The following is a 20911-nucleotide window of genomic DNA, read 5'->3' as shown; positions in this document are numbered from 1 at the left end:
CGTGTTGTGCAATTAATTGACTATGTTATTTCCCTTTGTAGTTTATCCCTTTTTTTCTCCTATATATAATAAGATACTGTATGTACTATGGCAATGTCCGCTGGGTTGTAGGCATTTTATGTCGACGTAAGATCGTTATAACCAGCTCTCCTTCCCTTTGTTGTTTATACCTGTTATGATGACTCCCCCTGACGAAGGACAATTAATTCCGAAACGCGCGTCGGGTGAGGCGCAGGCGCAGGATTCAGCCCCCTCAGGTATATACAATTATATAACCGCTGTACCCCCCCTTTTTTTCACTGAAGGTTATTTCCAGCATATGCTGGCACTCTATTTATGCACCTTGTGATAGGTCCTTGCACTTTGTCACTTTATATATTGGTATTATGAGATTGGAATTAAGTTATATGTATGCACTTGGTCACTTTACTTTGGCTGTGGCACCTGTGCACTTTAGTATTGTTTTACACTGAGTTGGATTTGGCACAGAGAGAGCTAATTATTTTTGGACAGCGTAATTTAGGATATCCTGCTATCATAGAGGGGCTGGAATTAGGAATGGGATTATTTTCATCCTAATCTTCCTGGTGCCGCGCAATTTTGTAGCTTTTATATTTAATAAATTTTTAATTTTTTATTTTTTGTGGATTTATGTAATTTTAATATATTGTAACCAGTGTCACTCCTAATAATAAAGGTATATTTTGAAATGTCCATGTCTTGGTATCCCTTCTGGTTTCTTTGATCCTTACTGAATTGCCTTGGTTTTAGTTTGGTCTCTGCTGTGGTCTCCATAGCGATTGTTACACAGTGCACCTGGGTGATCCATTTAAATTTCTCTATATTTTCTACACATATATGTATAGGAATAAGAATATGGTATATTTGTAACTTACTTCAGGTGTATTGTGTGATATATAATTATTTTGTATGTACTATGGCAATGTCCGCTGGGTTGTAGGCATTTTATGTCGACGTAAGATCGTTATAACCAGCTCTCCTTCCCTTTGTTGTTTATACCTGTTATGATGATTCTGCCCTTGGATGTGCTTCTGCGCATGCACCCGCCGTTTTTTTCCTTTGGAGGGCGGCGATACAGTGCTTGTTGTGGGCGGATCACGTGGGGCCCCATGTGTATCGGCCTTCACAGCCTGGATGGCGCTACCCTCCTTTGTTGTATCGGTGGCTGCTAGGATACGCGAGGCTACATCCAGGGCACAGTCCGGGTTCACTTCCGGTATTTGGCCTTTTTATACTGCACAATTTCTGTCATTCACCATGCGCCCCCTGACGAAAGAGTGCCGAAACGCGCGTTGGGGCGGACACCAGGACTCTGTACCTGTCAAGCACCGTTTTTCAGGGTGATGTATTAGTTATCTGTACCGCTCTTTATAGCTTCCTTAATGAGGTTACTGTTCATGAACTATTGCGCAATTGCATATGGGTTATAGCGGTCTCCTAATGGGTACATACTATAGGTCTATTAGGTATAGGTAATATCCCCTGCTGGTCGTATTACCTTGACTCTATGTGCTATTATCTAATGATTATAATAATTATTTCTATGAGTCGGCAGGTACATTTTTCTAGTGTCCTAGGTCATGATTTGTTTTTATTCATTGTTGGGTGACTCTGTTGTCATCACTGTCCTCTTGCCTTGCACTTTAAATAAAGCAATATACTATAGACACAAGGTTATCTTTTTGGATTCATTTCCTTCCCTTGTTCTTTGTATGTTATTTTGATAACCGTCTTGATCCAATACCTGGGCAAAAATTACCTCCGCTGGGAGTGATTATCATTATTTCTTAATTAATTTGTTTAAGTATAAGCCTCCCAGATGTTATATTATATACGTTCTTTGCCCCTGGTTACCCCTATTTTGTTTCAATTTATGCTTGCTGTGTTTTGCACAGGTCTTGGTGGTACCAATATGGATTATAGAGCAAAAGAGAAGGCCTGGTTAGGCCAAGTGGATCAAGTGTTTGAAGGCAGTGTGAGTGCTCCACAGTCTGATGATCGCAAGTGGGATGATTTACGTTCTTCTATTCAGGATCTACTAATCAAAAGAACTAAACTATGGTGGAACTGTGCGTTCCTCGAAAAATATCTAGCTTCTAACATGATTCCAAGGGGCCTGAGAGTCCGTGTAATCCCTACCTTTCCAGTGGAAGACGCCCAGTTCATCTCTAATTGGGAAGATATTTGTGGTACATGCTCATTAGCATTGATTAAACTGCTGATTGGTTTTAACTCTAATAGTATAGGTGAGCTTGATAAACTGATCGATTCAACACAAAATGAATTGTGTACTGGCTGCCCAGCTGATAGAATGAGAACCTTTGATCTTAATTTAGAAAAAACTCTTGATTCAGTAGTTAAGAAAATTCATGAATCCCAAATTAATAAATTTAATCGTGATCAGAGGGATTATCAGCAACGTACTGTATATTTGTGGAGGAAGGCCAAACCTATTCAACAACGTCTGAAACATATACCATCGATGACCTCCATCTCCTCCCTTAGCGAACAGTCTGATACTTCCTCATATTTGATTACTACAAGATCTGCCACCACTGGTAATAGAGCACAGGGTTATCACCCCTATAAAAGACGTACCTCGCAGTCACCCGATCGTTCAAGAAAGGATAATAAGGTGATTAACCTTAGTGATCACGTTCTCTCGTCATCTGATCTTTCACTTTTGAGTAGGGGTCTTTCTTTCTCCCCGGTGGCGGGTCTCGATACCTTTTCTGTGATCAAGGACCTTCATTTATTCGCTCGATCATTATTGCTTAAACGTTATTTTTTTTATGACAATCTTCACCAACTATTTCCTACAGAGGAGGAGCAGAATACATTGAGGATTCTTGAGGAGCTCTCCAGTGAAAACATCGCGGAGGGAGGTAAGATTCCACTGGTTATCAAACCACGGTCAAAGAAGTTCCCTCCTTTTTCTACATGTGCCCCTATTGATATGTTTGTTCAGGTGGTCACCCAAGATCTCCTCAAAATACCACAGCACCTTGGGAGGGATAATCTGAGTAGAGATGAAAGGATACGACTGCGACATCTTAAGAGCATTCTGGATGTTGTACTGAAACCAGCCGACAAGGGAGGTAATGTAGTCATCTGGCCTAAGGCCATGTACGAGAAGGAGGCCTTCAGGCAATTACATAACACCGTTTGCTACAAGAGACTGACCTTTAATCCCTTGTCGGCCTTAAGTGCACAACTGGATAGTATCTTGGATGCTGCTGTCGCCGGAGGTGTCATTACTAGAGAACTTTCTCTGGCACTCCGTGTTACCGAACCCACTGTCTCTACTTTTTATCTCCTTCCCAAGGTGCATAAGGATGTGAGGGTGCCACCTGGCAGACCGATCATTTCAGGCAATGGGAATTTTCTTGAAAATATCAATCGATGGATTGATTTCCATCTTCAACCCTTGGTTGTAAATCTACCCTCCTTTCTGAAGGACACTGGGGAGCTCCTCAGGAAAGTCAATTCTATCCATTTGGATGAGAATACGATTATGATGACAGCCGACGTTGAGTCGTTATATACAAATATTAAACACCGAGATGGTCTAAATGCTGTACTTTTTTTCCTCGATTTGTCAGGGTCCCCCTCTGAGTTTGGTAGTTTCTTATTGGAGTTACTTGAGTTTTCATTAACACGTAAATTCTTTGTGTTTAAGGGGTCCTTCTTCCTGCAGCTCCAGGGAACAGCCATAGGGGCAGCCTTTGTGCCCTCCTATGCCAACTTGTTCCTGGGGCTGTGGGAGAGGGACCTCTTCCTGTCTGATCGGGGGCCGTCGATGGACCGGGCCCTTTTTTGGACCCGGTACATCGACGACATACTCTTGATCTGGCAGGGATCTTCTCATGAGCTCTCTTTACTTATGGAGGAGCTTAATACTAATGATCTAAACATCCATCTTACATACCATTGGAGTAGGTAAACAGTTGAATTCCTGGATGTCACAATTAAGAAGGACCAGTTCGGTTTTCTACAAATGGATCTGTTCCGGAAGCCAACATCCACGAATTCCCTATTACACGCATCATCGTGTCATCCACCTCATGTTGTCAGAGCTGTACCAGTTGGGCAGTTCCTTCGATTACGAAGGATCTGGTCAACTGAGTCAGATTTTGAACAACAAGCTAAAGAACTCCAGAATAGATTCCGTGATCGCGGATATAGTAAGCGGTCTATTAAGAGGGCCTATAATAGAGCCAGGACTGCCTCCCGTGAATCTCTGATCTACAATCAGACACCCAGTAGATCTGGGCATTCCGATAGACAGTTACGCTTTGTAACTAATTTCAATTCTCAGGCCTCTAAAATCCGTGAAGCTTTATCGAAATCTTGGCCTATTCTTAAGGTTGATAAAACCATCTCTAAGATTTTGCCTGACTGCCCTCTTATCTCTTTCAGACGATCTAAAAATCTTAAAGATCATCTGACGAGGAGTCACTATGAGGGGGTACCTAGGGTCACCTTCCTTGATGGTATTCCTCCTCGGTATGGTTCCTCCCCTTGTGGCCACTGTGTGGCGGGTCCGAATATGGATCGGACTAATGTCTTTTCAGACTCTAGAGGCGGGAAAACATTTAATATCAAAAAAGCAATTAATTGCACAACACATTTTGTCATCTACTATGCCACATGCCCCTGTGGCTTCATATATGTGGGGCTTAAATCCCGCCAATTCAAGATCCGTATCCGTGAACATGTGTGTGGAACTGAGGCGGCTGCGAAGCATAAGTCTGATATTGCGGAATTAAAGACACTCCCTAGACATTTTAAGGAACATCACGGATGTAATGGAAAATTAATTAGATTCAGGGGTATTGACTGTCTGGATATTGGTATTAGAGGGGGTAAGTTGACTACAAAGTTGGCACGTCTTGAGACGAAATGGATCTGGACCCTGCGGACAACTCATCCCCTTGGTCTTAATGAAAATTTAAGCTTTGCCCCATTTTTGTGATCATCAGACTGTGGAGTTCACCTTTTGACAATTGATTCATATCCGACTAGTTTTAATATTCTTCTGTGGTTTTTTTTAAGTTTTAGTACACTATATGTAATTTCTTGGCCATACTGGTGGAGTTCCCTCTACTCGTGGAGAAGGTAATATGAGAAGGAGGAAGAGGAGGAAAATGTGGAAAATCATCTCTCCATTGCTACCCAGTGGATATCGTCTGGGGAAAAAGAAAAAAGAAGAAGAAAGGAGAAGGGCCAATACGAAGGGATGCGATTTTTGTACGGGAAAATCTATTATATATATGGGCATAGTACATTGTTATTGTTCTTGTCTCTGCTAATAATTATCTAGGGATATATGCCCATTGCTGCTATGTTTAGTAGTAGTTATGTATGATTACAAAACTGCAATATCGTATACCTATACTTGACTATGTTATTTCCCTTTGTAGTTTTTCCCTTTATTTCTCCTATATATAATGAGATACTGTATGTACTATGGCAATGTCCGCTGGGTTGTAGGCATTTTATGTCGACGTAAGATCGTTATAACCAGCTCTCCTTCCCTTTTTTGTTTATACCTGTTATGATGATTCTGCCCTTGGATGTGCTTCTGCGCATGCACCCGCCAGTTTTTTCCTTTGGAGGGCGGCGATACAGTGCTTGTTGTGGGTGGATCACGTGGGGCCCCACGTGTATCGGCCTTCACAGCCTGGATGGCGCTACCCTCCTTTGTTGTATCGGCGGCTGCTAGGATACGCGAGGCTACATCCGGGGCACGGTCCGGGTTCACTTCCGGTATTTGGCCTTTTTATACTGCACAATTTCTGTCATTCACCATGCGCCCCCTGACGGAAGAGTGCCAAAACGCGCGTTGGGGCGGACACCGGGACTCTGTACCTGTCAAGCACCGTTTTTCAGGGTGATGTATTAGTTATCTGTACCGCTCTTTATAGCTTCCTTAATGATGTTACTGTTCATGAACTATTGCGCAATTGCATATGGGTTATAGCGGTCTCCTAATGGATACATAATATAGGTCTATTAGGTATAGGTAATATCCCCTGTTGGTCGTATTACCTTGACTCTATGTGCTATTATCTAATGATTATAATAATTATTTCTATGAGTCGGCAGGTACATTTTTCTAGTGTCCTAGGTCATCATGATTTGTTTTTATTCATTGTTGGGTGACTCTGTTGTCATCACTGTCCTCTTGCCTTGCACTTTAAATAAAGCAATTTTTCTATAGACTCAAGGTTATCTTTTTGGATTCATTTCCTTCCCTGTTCTTTGTATGTTATTTTGATAACCGTCTTGATTCAATACCTGGGCAAAAATTACCTTCGCTGGGAGTGATTATCATTATTTCTTAATTAATTAGTTTAAGTATAAGCCTCCCAGATGTTATATTATATACGTTCTTTGCCCCTGGTTACCCCTATTTTGTTTCAACCTGTCCCCTATTTGTATCAAATTTTTCCTAATAAAGCTTTTCTGGATATCCGGTTGTTTAAACAGTTTTTATTTTGTTTCTGATTTTTTGGAATTCATATTTTGGCTCCTTGGGAGGAGATTTATGTTGTCACCAGTGCACAGACAATCTATTGCAAGGACCTACCTTCCTTTCGTTTATTAAGGGTGGTTTCACATTTGCGTTGGGCAGAGCTGCGGAGGGCTGTGTATTTCCTCCATTAAGCCCCATCCACTGCCGCACCTCTTCCACTCAGCTCCGTCTACATCTTGCATGTAGTCCTTGTAGTCTTGCATGCGTCCTGCGTACCTATCTTTAACATTGGGTACACAGGCAATGAGTATGTATGCAGATGCGTCTGCATGCGTCATTTTGACGCTGCGCCGACCGCAACAAAATGTAACATGTTGCATTTAATGCAATGGCATTACAGGATGAAAATATTGTGGCATTGCAGGGGGAGAATATTGTGGCATTGCAGGGTGAGAATATTGTGGCATTACAGAGTGAGAATATTGTGGAATTGCAGGGTGAGAATATTGTGGCATTACAGAGTGAGAATATTGTGGCATTGCAGGGTGAGAATATTGTGGCAATACAGAGTGAGAATATTGTGGCATTGCAGGGTGAGAATATTGTGGCATTTCAGGGTGAGAATATTGTGGCATTACAGAGTGAGAATATTGTGGCATTGCAGGGTGAGAATATTGTGGCAATACAGAGTGAGAATATTGTGGCATTGCAGGGTGAGAATATTGTGGCATTTCAGGGTGAGAATATTGTGGCATTACAGAGTGAGAATATTGTGGCATTGCAGGGTGAGAATATTGTGGCAATACAGAGTGAGAATATTGTGGCATTGCAGGGTGAGAATATTGTGGAATTGCAGGGTGAGAATATTGTGGCATTTCAGGGTGAGAATATTGTGGCATTACAGAGTGAGAATATTGTGGCATTGCAGGGTGAGAATATTGTGGCAATACAGAGTGAGAATATTGTGGCATTGCAGGGTGAGAATATTGTGGCATTGCAGGGTGAGAATATTTTGGCAATACAGAGTGAGAATATTGTGGCATTGCAGGGTGAGAAAATTGTGGCATTACAGAGTGAGAATATTGTGGAATTGCAGGGTGAGAATATTGTGGCATTACAGGGTGAGAAAATTGTGGAATTGTAGGGTGAGAATATTGTGGCATTGCAGGGTGAGAATATTGTGGCATTACAGGGTGAGAATATTTTGGCATTACAGAGTGAGAATATTGTGGCATTGCAGGGTGAGAAAATTGTGGCATTACAGAGTGAGAATATTGTGGAATTGCAGGGTGAGAATATTGTGGCATTACAGGGTGAGAAAATTGTGGAATTGTAGGGTGAGAATATTGTGGCATTGCAGGGTGAGAATATTGTGGCACTGCAGGGTGAGAATATTGTGGCATTACAGGGTGAGAATATTTTGGCATTACAGAGTGAGAATATTGTGGCATTGCAGGGTGAGAAAATTGTGGCATTACAGAGTGAGAATATTGTGGCATTGCAGGGTGAGAAAATTGTGGCATTACAGAGTGAGAATATTGTGGAATTGCAGGGTGAGAATATTGTGGCATTACAGGGTGAGAAAATTGTGGAATTGTAGGGTGAGAATATTGTGGCATTGCAGGGTGAGAATATTGTGGCACTGCAGGGTGAGAATATTGTGGCATTACAGGGTGAGAATATTGTGGCAATGCAGGGTGAGAATAATGTGGCATTGCAGGGTGAGAATATTGTTTCATTACAGAGTGAGAATATTGTGGAATTGCAGGGAGAGAATATTGTGGCATTACAGGGTGACAATATTGAGGCATTACAGGGGGAGAATATTGTGGCATTGCAGGGTGAGAATATTGTGGCATTACAAAGTGAGAATATTGTGGCATTACAGGGTGAGAATATTGTGGAATTGCAGGGAGAGAATATTGTGGCATTACAGGGTGACAATATTGAGGCATTGCAGGGTGAGAATATTGTGGCATTACAGGGTGAGAATATTGTGGCATTACAAAGTGAGAATATTGTGGCATTACAGGGTGAGAACAATGTGGCAATGCAGGGTGAGAATATTGTGGCATTACAGGGTGAGAATATTGTGGCATTACAGGGTGAGAATATTGTGGCATTACAAAGTGAGAATATTGTGGCATTACAGGGTGAGAACAATGTGGCAATGCAGGGTGAGAATATTGTGGCATTACAGGGTGAGAATATTGTGGCATTACAGGGTGAGAATATTGTGGCATTGCAGGGTGAGAATATTGTGGCATTACAAAGTGAGAATATTGTGGCATTACAGGGTGAGAATATTGTAGCATTACATGGTGACAATATTGAGGCATTGCAGGGTGAGAATATTGTGGCATTACAGGGTGAGAACATTGTGGCAATGCAGGGTGAGAATATTGTGGCATTACAGGGTGAGAACAATGTGGCAATGCAGGGTGAGAATATTGTGGCATTACAGGGTGAGAATATTGTGGCATTACAGGGTGAGAATATTGTGGCATTGCAGGGTGAGAATATTGTGGCATTACAAAGTGAGAATATTGTGGCATTACAGGGTGAGAATATTGTAGCATTACATGGTGACAATATTGAGGCATTGCAGGGTGAGAATATTGTGGCATTACAGGGTGAGAACATTGTGGCAATGCAGGGTGAGAATATTGTGGCATTACAGGGTGAGAATATTGTGGCATTACAGGGTGAGAATATTGTGGCATTGCAGGGTGAGAATATTGTGGCAATGCAGGGTGAGAATATTGTGGCATTGCAAATGTGAAACCACCCTTAATAAATCAAAGGAAGTTAGGTCCTTGCAATAGATTGTCTGTGCACTGGTGTCAACATAAATCTCCTCCCAAGGAGCCAAGATATGAATTCCAAAAAATTAGAAACAAAACAAAAACTGTTTTAAGAACCGGATATCCAGAAAAGCTTTATTAGGAAAAAATTGATACAAATAGGGGACAGGGCCTATTGATCTCACCCTACACTCACCCTGTTGAGTGTCCCTACCTTGCTGCGGAGGATGGCACCCTAAATAATTGCGCACCGTGGCGCCCCCGCTCAACGTCGGCTGCCCCTCACTTGCCCTTAATATTAGCCCCTATATTTTTCCACAATTTTGTGTGGATAATAGGAGTGATAGAAAGACAAAAGGAGGGCAAGATGTGAAAAGCTCAGATTTAAGAATGATAGAAATAATAAATACTTCCAAGTTTAATAACCCCTCATTGGTATGCTTAAGGGATGTATCGGTGATATAGTGCTGTGTGCCAACCTTATAACCTTAAACATGTACCAGGTGCTCTGTAGATCTTTATCCCCATTCACCCCCTATATAGTGGATCGATCATTTTAATACATTTATTCCAGGGGGGGCGGTCCTTCCCCTACCTAGACCAGTGATTAATTCCTTCCCTCACCCCCCCATTTTCATGTGTAATGCAAAGATCCAGTCCCGCGGATCACTTAGGCTCTGGGAAGAGTGCACGAACTACTGCCCGTGCACAGCAACAGTGAGTCACAAGCAGAGCAAGCAGGGGTGGGATTGAAATTTTTTGTGTTTGTGTGTAGGAAAACCACACCCATTTTTTAAAGCCACACCCATTTACACACTCCTTTGTGGCAATGCAGAGTGAGAATATTGTGCAATGCCACAATATTCTCACCCTGCAATACCACAATATTTTTGCCTTGAATAATGACCAGTATTCGTTGAAGTACTTAAGTGTCCATTGTGTTAACTTGGTCTTCAAAAACCGTGTTTACGCCACTGTTCTCTCTGACTCTCTTTTTTTAACATTAGGTTATGAACACATATATGGATGCTTTTTAGCAGAAGTGGGTTGAAGACCCCAAAATAATTGTAAACCTTCAAATTATACCTGTCCTGTCAAAAAGCCTAGGTAAGCCAAATAAATTATTTTGATTACTTAGAGGATTGACCTTTTTAATAGCTTTAGCCACTGTACTGCCTTTATCTTATAGAGAAAACAGAAAACAAAACGATCACCCACTCACTATTAAGAATACATAGTATCAAGAAGTGTTGTCATCCAAACCATTATCCTACTTAGATGACAGATGTGGAAAATATGAGTATAATTTGTCATGTTCATCCATTTTTATCACTTGCCCCAGGCAATGTATAGTAATATACCACATACATATCATTTATTACGTTTCACATATACTCAATGTATATATTAGCATATTGTATTAGGGGAGAAATATATTTTTAAGCGTTTAAGCTGGTTTTCTAGAACAGAAATTATAGTTACAAAAAGCTTTCCATGATCTTTCGGATATAAGTTAGCCATAACTTTGTATCATTAAATCAGATATCTTTATACTTTGTTATTGCTTTTAAATGCTGTAAAACGTGTACTTATTTTTTCTGAAATACAGGACATAAAATGAAGTTTAAAGGCTAATTAGGTATTTTTTTAAATGTTATTTTCTTATTTTCATTCCCTTCTTAGTCTCTCAAGTGACTAATGATTAAAGGTCTCAGCATGGATAGTAAAGGTCTTCTAAAGAAATTTCACATCAAAATCTCTACTAATCCTGATCACCTATTTTATCAACTTCTGTTTTTCTGCTCCGCTAGTAAGATACATCTCTCTGTACCATCAGATATGTTCTACATTAATTATGAGAATGCTAAATCTCAGGGGCAGTTTGATATATATTAATAGATATGTGATGGTTACATATGTCACATTTGTGTATGTCTGTTTACTGCAGTGGACACACGGCATCATCTATAAAGAGCAAAGAAGAAAACAGAAATTTTCCTTGATCATTAGGCTTAGGAAGTCAATGAGACTCCATAGTTTCCTATTCAGTGTACGCCTTCAGTATATATTACAGTGGACATGACCAAAGTCCCATTATGTGCTGATAAAACTTTTAAAGGGGCTAAACATTGTATTTATTTACCTTGCCCTCCCCTACCTTTGTTAAATTTGATAAATTCAGTCCAAAAAATAAATATCATATTCAATGCACGCAAATTGTCGTATTCAAATGATAGATATTATGTGTGTCCATTTTACAACAGCATTTGTTTGAAAGTATATGTTTGTGAGGGAACTTTTGGATTAACTCCCCTATTATTTCTTCTTCCCACAACCGAATACAAGACTTCTCCCGTGCTTCCCCCATACTCTGGAACTCTCTACCCCAACACATCAGACTTTCACCTACCATGGAAACCTTCAAAAGGAACCTTAAGACCCACCTCTTCCGACAAGCCTACAGCCTGCAGTGACTCTCAGTCTACTGAACCGCCACATAACCAGCTCTACCCTCTCCTAGTGTATCCTCACCCATCCCCTGTAGAGCGTGAGCCCTCGTGGGCAGGGTCCTCTCCTTCTGTACTTGTGTGTGCCTTGCATTGCTCATGTTTATTGCACTTATCTATGTATGCCCATGTATTATTCACATGTAAAGCGCCATGGAATAAATGTCGCTATACAAATGAGTAATAATAATAATAATGAATAATAATAATAATTATAATGTTTATCTCTGAAAGCCAGACAAAGACATACCTACTCTTCCACCCACATTAAGACCACATAATATATCTAAGGTTACCTAAACAAGCTCAGCATGCTCACCAGACATGTCACCCATTAAGCATGTTTGGGATGCTCTGGAATGGCGTATACAACAGTGTGATCCTGCCAATATCCAACAACTTCGCACAGCCATTGAAGAGGAGTGGACCAACATTGCACAGGCCACAGTCAACAACCTGATCAACTCTACACGAAGGAGATGAGTTACACTACGAGAGGCAAATGGTGGCCACACCAGATACTGACTGGTCTTCTGACGTCCCCTGACCTCACAAATACTGTAAAATTGTACATTTTAGAGTTGCCCTTTATTGTGGAAAGGCTGAGGTACACCTGTGCCATAATCATGTGTCTAAACAGCATCTGGATATGCCACACCTGTGAGATGGATGGATTATCTCGGCAAAGGAGAAGTGCTCACTAAGGCAAGTTTCTCACTAGCGTTTGTGTACACAGCATAGGGCTGCGTACTTCTACCCTTAAGATCCGCATACATCCGCATCCGTCCTGCATACCTATCTTTAACATTGTGCATGCAGGAACATGCATGGTCATGCGTTGTATGCGGATGTATCCCCATGTGTCGTTTTGACGTGTCAGCCGAACGCGGCACGTCAAAACGCCTCACGGGGATACATCCGCATACATCGCATGACTATGCATGTTCCTGCATATACAATGTTAAAGATAGGTATGCAGGATGAATGCGGATCTGAAGGTAAGAAGTACGCAGCCGTACACAAACGCTAGGGTGAAACTGGCCAAACATAGATTTAGACAAATTTGTGAACAATATTTGAGAAAGAACTGCCTTTTGTGTACATAGAAAAAGTGTTAGATCTTTGAGTTTTGGCCTTGTTTCCATATTGAAGCTATGGCGACGTCACTGCAGGTCCTGTTCGCACAGCAACTCTGACCGGCCGGCCGCGAGCAGCGCTGAGAGGTGAGTATAACATGATTTTTTATTTTATTTCTTTTTTTACAGACAAATATGGTTCCCAGGGCCTGGAGGAGAGTCTTCTCTCCTCCACCCCGGGTACCACCCGCACATTATCCGCTTACTGCCCGCAACGTGGGCACAGCCCCATGCGGGAAGTAAGCGGATCAATGCATTTCTATGGGTGCAAAATCGCAGCGATTCTGCACAAAGAAGTGACATGCTGCGGGTTGAAAAACCGCTGCGTTTCTGCGCGTTTTTTCCCGCAGCATGTGCACAGTGGTTTGCGGTTTCCATAGGGTTTACATGTAAATGTAAACGCAATGGAAACTGCTGCGGACCCGCAGCATCAAATTCGCGGTGGTTACGCGGTAAAAACCGCTATGTGTGAACATGGCCTAACAGGGAGCAAAATAAGCCAGCAGCAGCCCAGAGTATAGGTATGGGGTTTATGGTTATCAAATTAAAGTAGTAAAACAAGTGTGCAAAAAAAGATATGCACAGTTTTTAAAAAAATCTACATTTTATTTATTTATTTTTCAACAAAATTCTAAAATTCTAAAATACGAAATGCTGTTTTGGTAGTAGTGATGTGCAAAGGTGCTCGGATAAGGTGTTATCCGATCATTCTCAGGTGCTATTCGAGTGTCTTCGGTATGCTCGAATAATATGTTCCGAGTCCCTGTGCCTGCATGTCTCGCTGCTGTTCGATAGCCACAACACATATAGGGTTTTGCTAATAAACAAGTAATCCATGCATGGATTGCGGCTGTCAAACAGATGCAAGACATGCAGCCTCGGGGACTCGAACATATTTTTCGAGCACTCCGAAAACACTCTGTTAGAACCCGAGCATGACACCTTATCCGAGCATGTTCGCTCATCACTATTTGGTAGGCACATGACCAAAAGCCCACATCTACGACAGGGCCCTTCATTAGCATGTCATGTACTGATGTAAAATCTGTCTAGTAAAACAAATGTTCTAAAAATATTGTTTGTGACACATATACTTTGTGTAGTTATAGTTAAATGTCTGGATTTCAGGGATTTTTATTTTGTGTTTAAAAAAAAAAACAATTAATCTAAATTATTAAACAAGAAAAGTAAAAACTTAGTACAGACGGTTGTGACAAGCAATCGTACCATCTGACACTCATCTCAGTTTTTTTCTGCAAAATTATTGTGCTGTCTTGCTTATGTTTATTAGTGAATCATGATTGAAGACGAAAAATGTGTGATTGTAATTTAAATGCAGCAGGACAGGGACCCACTTCACCACCTGACTTATAATCATACTGAGTCTTGCACTGGTGGTGCTGGCACCTCTCCTATCTTTCTCCCTTAATAAATTGAATCTCTGTATTATTTGCAGACTACTACACTCATCTTCTTCACTTTGTACAGCACATTACTGTCTGTCAGCGTATTAGTCCATTGTTTAAGAGCTTTCTCTTCCTGTCTATATTACTGAGCGGTGAACTCTGACACACTATCCTAAAGTTACCCTAAAATGACTGCTGCAATCATTGCTTATGCTTTTATACGGGGTATAATAGTTATTCCTGATTGACTGTGCTATAACATGTGATGTGACAGCTGCAAGGCATTACAGGGAAGAATACACAGTTGTATCTGAGGTCACGTCAGTCTTCTGTGACTGATGCAACATTCTGCAATCGCAAATTGTTGGAATTTGCTGGGATCGGAAAATTTCATAAAATTCCACTCAAATTCAATTCATATCAAAACATTTAGATCATGTCTAATAGTTTTTATTGACATTGTCCTGCTGCATAATAAATGTGGAGCCAGTCAAACGCCTCCCTGATGAAATTGCATGATGCATTAGCATCTGCTTGTGTTTGTCAAAATTGAAGACGACATCAATCCTGACCATATTTCCAACTTCATTTACAGAAATGCAGCCCTGTCACATCTCCACTAGAGCCTGCTCCTTTGAATTCTGCTACTGCCGCCAGGCTCCGCGGTATTCACTTTTCAGGCAGCACTGGTGATAGAAATGTCATACCCAGAAGAACTGGCTGGCAAGCTCTGTCCAACCACTAAGCTTAGAGTATCTGGGACCCGTAGTGCCATCCAGTCAGGCAGTATGGGTGGGAGCTTCCAGCTAAAGCTGTCAGCTACCTGCTCCAGCCAATTGGAGAGCACCACACCCTAATAAAGCTTCTAGATTACTGCTGGAAGCTGCTAGATATAGAATAGTGTTTCTAGGTGTGTGTCTTCTGCTCCTGGTTCGTTAAGTTTATTCCTGTTTATTCCTGACCCCGGCTTGTTTCTGACTATTCTTACTGATCCTGATTTTGTCTTTTGACGTGGCCTCTTGCTGACCATTCCTTCTTCTAGACGGCAGCCCTTCTAAGGAAGCATTTGACCCGGTCCTATTGTAAAACTAAATCCTCGTACAGGGCTTAAAGAGTATTGAGATTTATCTGGAGTCAGCTAGATGGTGTGGCTTGTGCCAAGTCTCAGGCAGCCTTTTGAGCTTGTGGCCTCAGACAGATGTTGCAAGTCCTAAACTTTCATGTAATCTCCACTATTCTTTACTGTTGCTTGCAGACACTAACTATTGTACTGTTCTCCATTCCTCCGGTTAAAACTATTACGGCCAAATATTTCACATTTTGACTTATATAAGTCCAGAGCACCAGTTGACACTTTTCTGCAGCCTAGCTTCTAGGTTTTCGTGAATAATTGAGTCTCTTGGCCTTGTTTCCATATTGAAGCTATGGCTTTTTGGCCACACTTCTTTGAACAGAAGATGGGTGCCACTAGCTGTTGCCAGTTCTGAGCTCATGGCACTGTTGGACATCTTGTTATTTAGGAGGCAACTAAGCATGTTGTGCCTTTTATCTGCTGCACTACATTTTCATGACCAATCAGTGCTTATACATTCCTCAACTTTGCCCATTTCTTGGTGCTCACCATGTTGAGAATCATAAGAAGATACCTATCCATATAATACCATGAGGGAGGCATATGACTGGCTTTAAATTTTATTCTGCAGTATGACAATAACCCCAAACATACAATCCATGTCATTAGGAAATATTTTCAGTGAAAGGCCAGGGTCACACTTGCATGTGTAATGTGAGAAACTCGCACGAGTCTCTCGCATCAATTCCTGGCACTGCCACCGGCGGTTCGGACCAGAGCATTCAGCTGCATAGAAATACATGCAGCCGCACACTCCGGTCTCGAGCGAGTTTCTCGCATTGCACTCACAAGTGTGATCCCTGCTTAAAGAAGACAAAGGAATCCTGGAAGAGATGATATGGCCTCCACACAGCTCTGAACTCAACATCATCAAGTCAGTCTGTAATTACTTGAAAAGATAGAAGAATTTGCATAAGCCAACATCCACAGAAGATATGTGGTTGGTTCTCCAAGATATTTGGACCAAATATCCCTCCAAAAACTGTGTACAAGTGGACCTAGAAGAATTGATGCTATTTTGAAGACAAAAAATGGTCTAGATTTCTCTTCTGTTCACAGTTAAGTGTACAGCTGTGTGGTATACAGTTGCATATATCTGGGCTGGGACTTTCTTGCCATACGCCTCAAATGCATCCACAATAAATGTTTTGTGAACAGTGCCTAATTCACATTCCACACATTTTCCTTGTCATATTGTCAGAAAGCACGTCTATTTTATGACAGTCTGTGTCTGCCAATCTGCATACGTTAACGTTACACATAAATCCCTATATGGCACTAAAAGTAGACAGTTATTCTAAAAGTAATCTAAAATACCATAGATTATCTAGAGACAACACATAATAGATTCAATGATTTTGCATCTTCTCTTTTATAATACACTTGATGCAAATGTCAAATATGCATATTAATGCTTAGTTGTCCCACCATTTGCTTTCTTCAAAATCTTAACCCAGTTGGTCAGAGAATCAATCAATTCTTCTACCTTGACCTGTGGAATATTGTCCCAAAACTCACAAAATCTACTGCATGATTAAGCGTAGCCCAAGCATGTTCTATCGAATTCATGTCAGGTGACTAACTAGTCCATGAAACCTTCCAGATGTCTTTCTTGACTGCCAATTAAGACTTTTTAGAAGTTTGGCAAATAGCTCCATTTTCCAGGAACAGAGTGGATGTTTTGTTTAGAAGGTAACGTACGAATAATGGAAGATGACCTGAAATCATCAGTGTAAGCTACTGAACAAAACATGCTGGCAAAAAAAAAAACATCTATGAAGCTTCTATGGGCCAGTAGGTCCCTAGATATAAATTCCATAAAACATGTCTTAGGTTTGTTTGAATGTGCAATAAAGTTCATATTCATGAAAACTGGCTTTCTGTTCAGAGATTGTAGAATTTTTGTGAGCCAACATTCCACGGGTCAAGATGACAGAACTCATTGATTCTGTGCCTAGACTTTGAAGAAAGCAAGCAGTGGACAAATACATTTTAATATGCATATTTGACATATCTATCAAGAGAGTATTGTGAAAGTAAGAGTTCATGTTAAAAACATTTACTAATGGGTTCTCTTTGGAAACATGGTTAGGAGGACAGATATCCAGAGTCACTAATTTTTTTTGCATAATTGCATGGTATATACCAGCTCTCACCTGAGATCAGTCACACTGTAATGTCCAGATTGCTGTGGAAATTCATGTTGAACATTGCAGCTCATAGTTTTGCAGAACTGACAAATGTAAATGAGGAAACACACTGAGCTAACTACTATTATTGCTGCGTAGAGCATCTCCAAGAAGCCGAGTGTTTGCCTAATGTCTCCTAGGAGCTGTGGGCAGGGCTGCAGAACACAATTTAATTGTATGCTTTACTCTCCAATCCTGCTTCAACCAGGGAAAACTCATTCTACTAAACATTAACATTAATATTTGTATACAAAGTTTCTACATTTTCCGAGAAAGATTCTTGCACTTGTAAATGTACTAGAAATGCTTAATACGCTGCTGCGTACAGCTTAATGCTACTGTCTACTAGATTTATGCATAAATTTAACACAGTAATGCATCCTCAGGCCATGTCGTAATAATTATATTATATAATTACACCTGTATAATATTAATTACACCTGTCCTGTATAATTAAGTTATTATACTATGTTATGGAACATTTTGTCTGTATAAAGGAATTTTATATTCACATAATGAAGACATTGATGTATGTTTTTACACACTGATATTTATATCTGAGCATTTTGCTATCATATTGAATTTGTTTCCCTTTATTTTACTTTATTTATAATAGTTATGATTCAATATGTGATAAGGAGGAGGATTGTAACTATCTCACCTGGGTGGCTAAAGGCGTGCCCGGAGCAGGGAAAGCTGTGTGTGTGGCGCCCCAGGGTCCTGGTCATCACAGTAACGTTGCTTTCCTCATGGGGAGAGTGATGTTATGTTTGGAAGCGATAAAGGATATCTTTTATCAGGTAATCACCATGCACACAACATGTTCACAGTCCAGGCCAGAAGGGGGAGCTCTGAACCCAGATTAAGGGGAACTTCCCTACATCCTGGTCTGGAGGGAAAAAGTAGTTAGTTCCTGTGAGAGAGACAGAGGGGAAGGAAGCAGAAAGATGTGCTAGAGAGAGAGATTGCCAGAAGGGAGCTTGTCGACAAACATCAGCTGGGCGGAGCTGGTACCATAGGAGAATAGCTGAGCACACGTTGGGGTCTGCAGCTCCTGGCGGAAAGAGGAAAGAGGAGAGAAAAAAGGGGCCATGTAGCCAGAGTTGCTAAAGCTCCTAAAGAAAGAGAAATAAGAAGGAAAGGACAATGTTCAGTGAGCGTGCAGGAGAGCGAAGCACAGGAAAGTGATATCAGGGGAGATCAGCTGCGAATGAAGTATCTCCCTCTGATGCGCAGATCACCGGTAGCCGGAACACCGAGGTTGTAAGGGACTCTACAACTTACAGCAAAGACTGGCAGAACAGCTGAACTGCAAGTTACCTGTCCGCCACACACACCTGAAGAAACACATAGAGCCCGGGGCGTGATAGAGTCCCTGTAAAAAGGCTTCAGTTACCTGTCATACAGGTATTGTCCTATCCTATATGGAGGACAGAGAGCAACTGTGAGGACCTTATCTGAAGCCATAGGCAGTAAGGGACTACAACACCACCACGCTAGAAGAAGGCTTTTAACTCCACCTGGTAAAGGAGAACTCTGGATTCGCTTCCAAGCCGGCTGGACTCTGCCTGCCGTGTGATCTGGTGCCATGGACTGTGGCTGCCTGAAGTCTTCAGTAAATCAGGTAAAGAGACTGCAAACCTGTGTCCTCTTTCTTTACTGCACCACCCACCATCATCTTCCATCTACACACCAGGAGCCTTGGGGATATACTTCACCTGTGGAAAGTTATTCCATCAAGCCAGGGCCGGCTCCAGGTTTTTGAGGGCCCCGGGCGAAAGAGTCTCAGTGGGCCCCACCCTTTAATGCATACCACGATTCATGATCGCATATAACACAGCCATGTAGTATATAACACAGCCCACGTAGTATATAACACAGTCACGTAGCATATAACACAGCCATGTAGTATATAACAGCCCACGTAGCATATAACACAGCCACGTAGTATATAGCACAGCCCACGTAGCATATAACAGCCCATATAGAATATAGTACAGCCACATATTATATAACACAGCCCACGTTGTATATAGAACAGCCATGTAGTGTATAGCACAGCCCACGTAGCATATAACAGCCCATATAGTATATAGCACAGCCACATAGTATATAACACGGCCCACGTAGTATATAGAACAGCCATGTAGTATATAGCACAGCCCACGCAGCATATAACAGCCCACGTAGTATATAGCACGGCCCACGTAGTATAAAGAAAAGCCATGTAGTATATAGCACAGCCCACGTAGCATATAACAGCCCATATAGTATACAGCACAGCCACATATTATATAACACAGCCCACGTAGTATATAGAACAGCCATGTAGTATATAGCACAGCCCACGTAGCTTATAACAGCCCATGTAGTATATAACATGGCCCACGTAGTATATAGAACAGCCATGTAGTATACAACACAGCCCCCGTGCCCCAAAGAATGGCCCCATAGTCCAGTACTCACTGTTATAGTTAAAAAAAAAAACACTCCTCACCTCTCAACGTGCCCGCTCTGTTCTCTGCTCCGGTCTCGGCCACTGCAGCTGCACTGCCTGACACACAGCGAATGCGCGATGAAGTCATTGCACACCCGCAGTGTCAGAGACAGAGCAGGGAATGATGGGAGAGGGAGCGTCAGGTGACGCTCTCTCCTCCATCATTTGCTTTGAACTTTACCGGCAGATGCTGGTATAGTTCAATGCAGCTGGGGAGTCGGCGCTGGTGGCAGGCGGCCCCCCTGCCTCACAGGGGCCCCATAGCGACTGTGTGATGTGCCGCTAGCTGAGGGCCCCTGGGGGAGCGGGGGCCCTAGGCACTGGCAGCTGCCTGCCCCTAACACCAGCCCTGAATGGGCCCCCTGTCTCGCCAGGGCCCCGGCGCTTGCCCGGGTACGCCGGTTGCTGACGCCAGCCCTGCATCTAGCTGTCATAACATCACCCCAGCGTCAGTCCCCACTGACCGAATACCACAGGTGGCGTCAGGAACATAAACTTTATTCACTAAATTCCTTTAAAGACAATCTCCCTTTTACATGGGCGCCCAGGGCCACGCACCGGGTCACCACCGTGACATCCCTCTGTGAACACCGGACCCGGTACCGGGTACCCCACTGCCCTGGAGGGCGACTCATGTGACCAAATGTATAATACCAAGTGAAAAAGGATATCAACACAGATAAATTGATAGGTGAAATTTTTTTATTTTATTTCAAACCCACATGCTGTGGCAATGTTTCG

At 41.9% G+C, this 20911-nt stretch overlaps 1 protein-coding gene across 1 annotated transcript in view; it reads right to left on the bottom strand.

Moving 5' to 3' along the window:
- Window positions 1–17772, bottom strand: part of LOC143785752 (uncharacterized) — a 368406-nt gene extending 350634 nt beyond the window's left edge. Inside the window, exon 1 of the mRNA XM_077274844.1 lies at window positions 17641–17772. Within this exon, the coding sequence (XP_077130959.1) occupies window positions 17641–17705 (65 nt within the window). The 5' untranslated portion in view covers window positions 17706–17772. The remainder of the gene's footprint in view (window positions 1–17640) is intronic.
- Window positions 17773–20911: the final 3139 nt, after the last annotated feature.

The sequence above is a fragment of the Ranitomeya variabilis genome, chromosome 7, assembly GCF_051348905.1.
Source record: "Ranitomeya variabilis isolate aRanVar5 chromosome 7, aRanVar5.hap1, whole genome shotgun sequence".
Taxonomy (NCBI): Eukaryota; Metazoa; Chordata; class Amphibia; order Anura; family Dendrobatidae; genus Ranitomeya; species Ranitomeya variabilis.
This window is presented reverse-complemented; position numbering and strand designations above follow the sequence as displayed.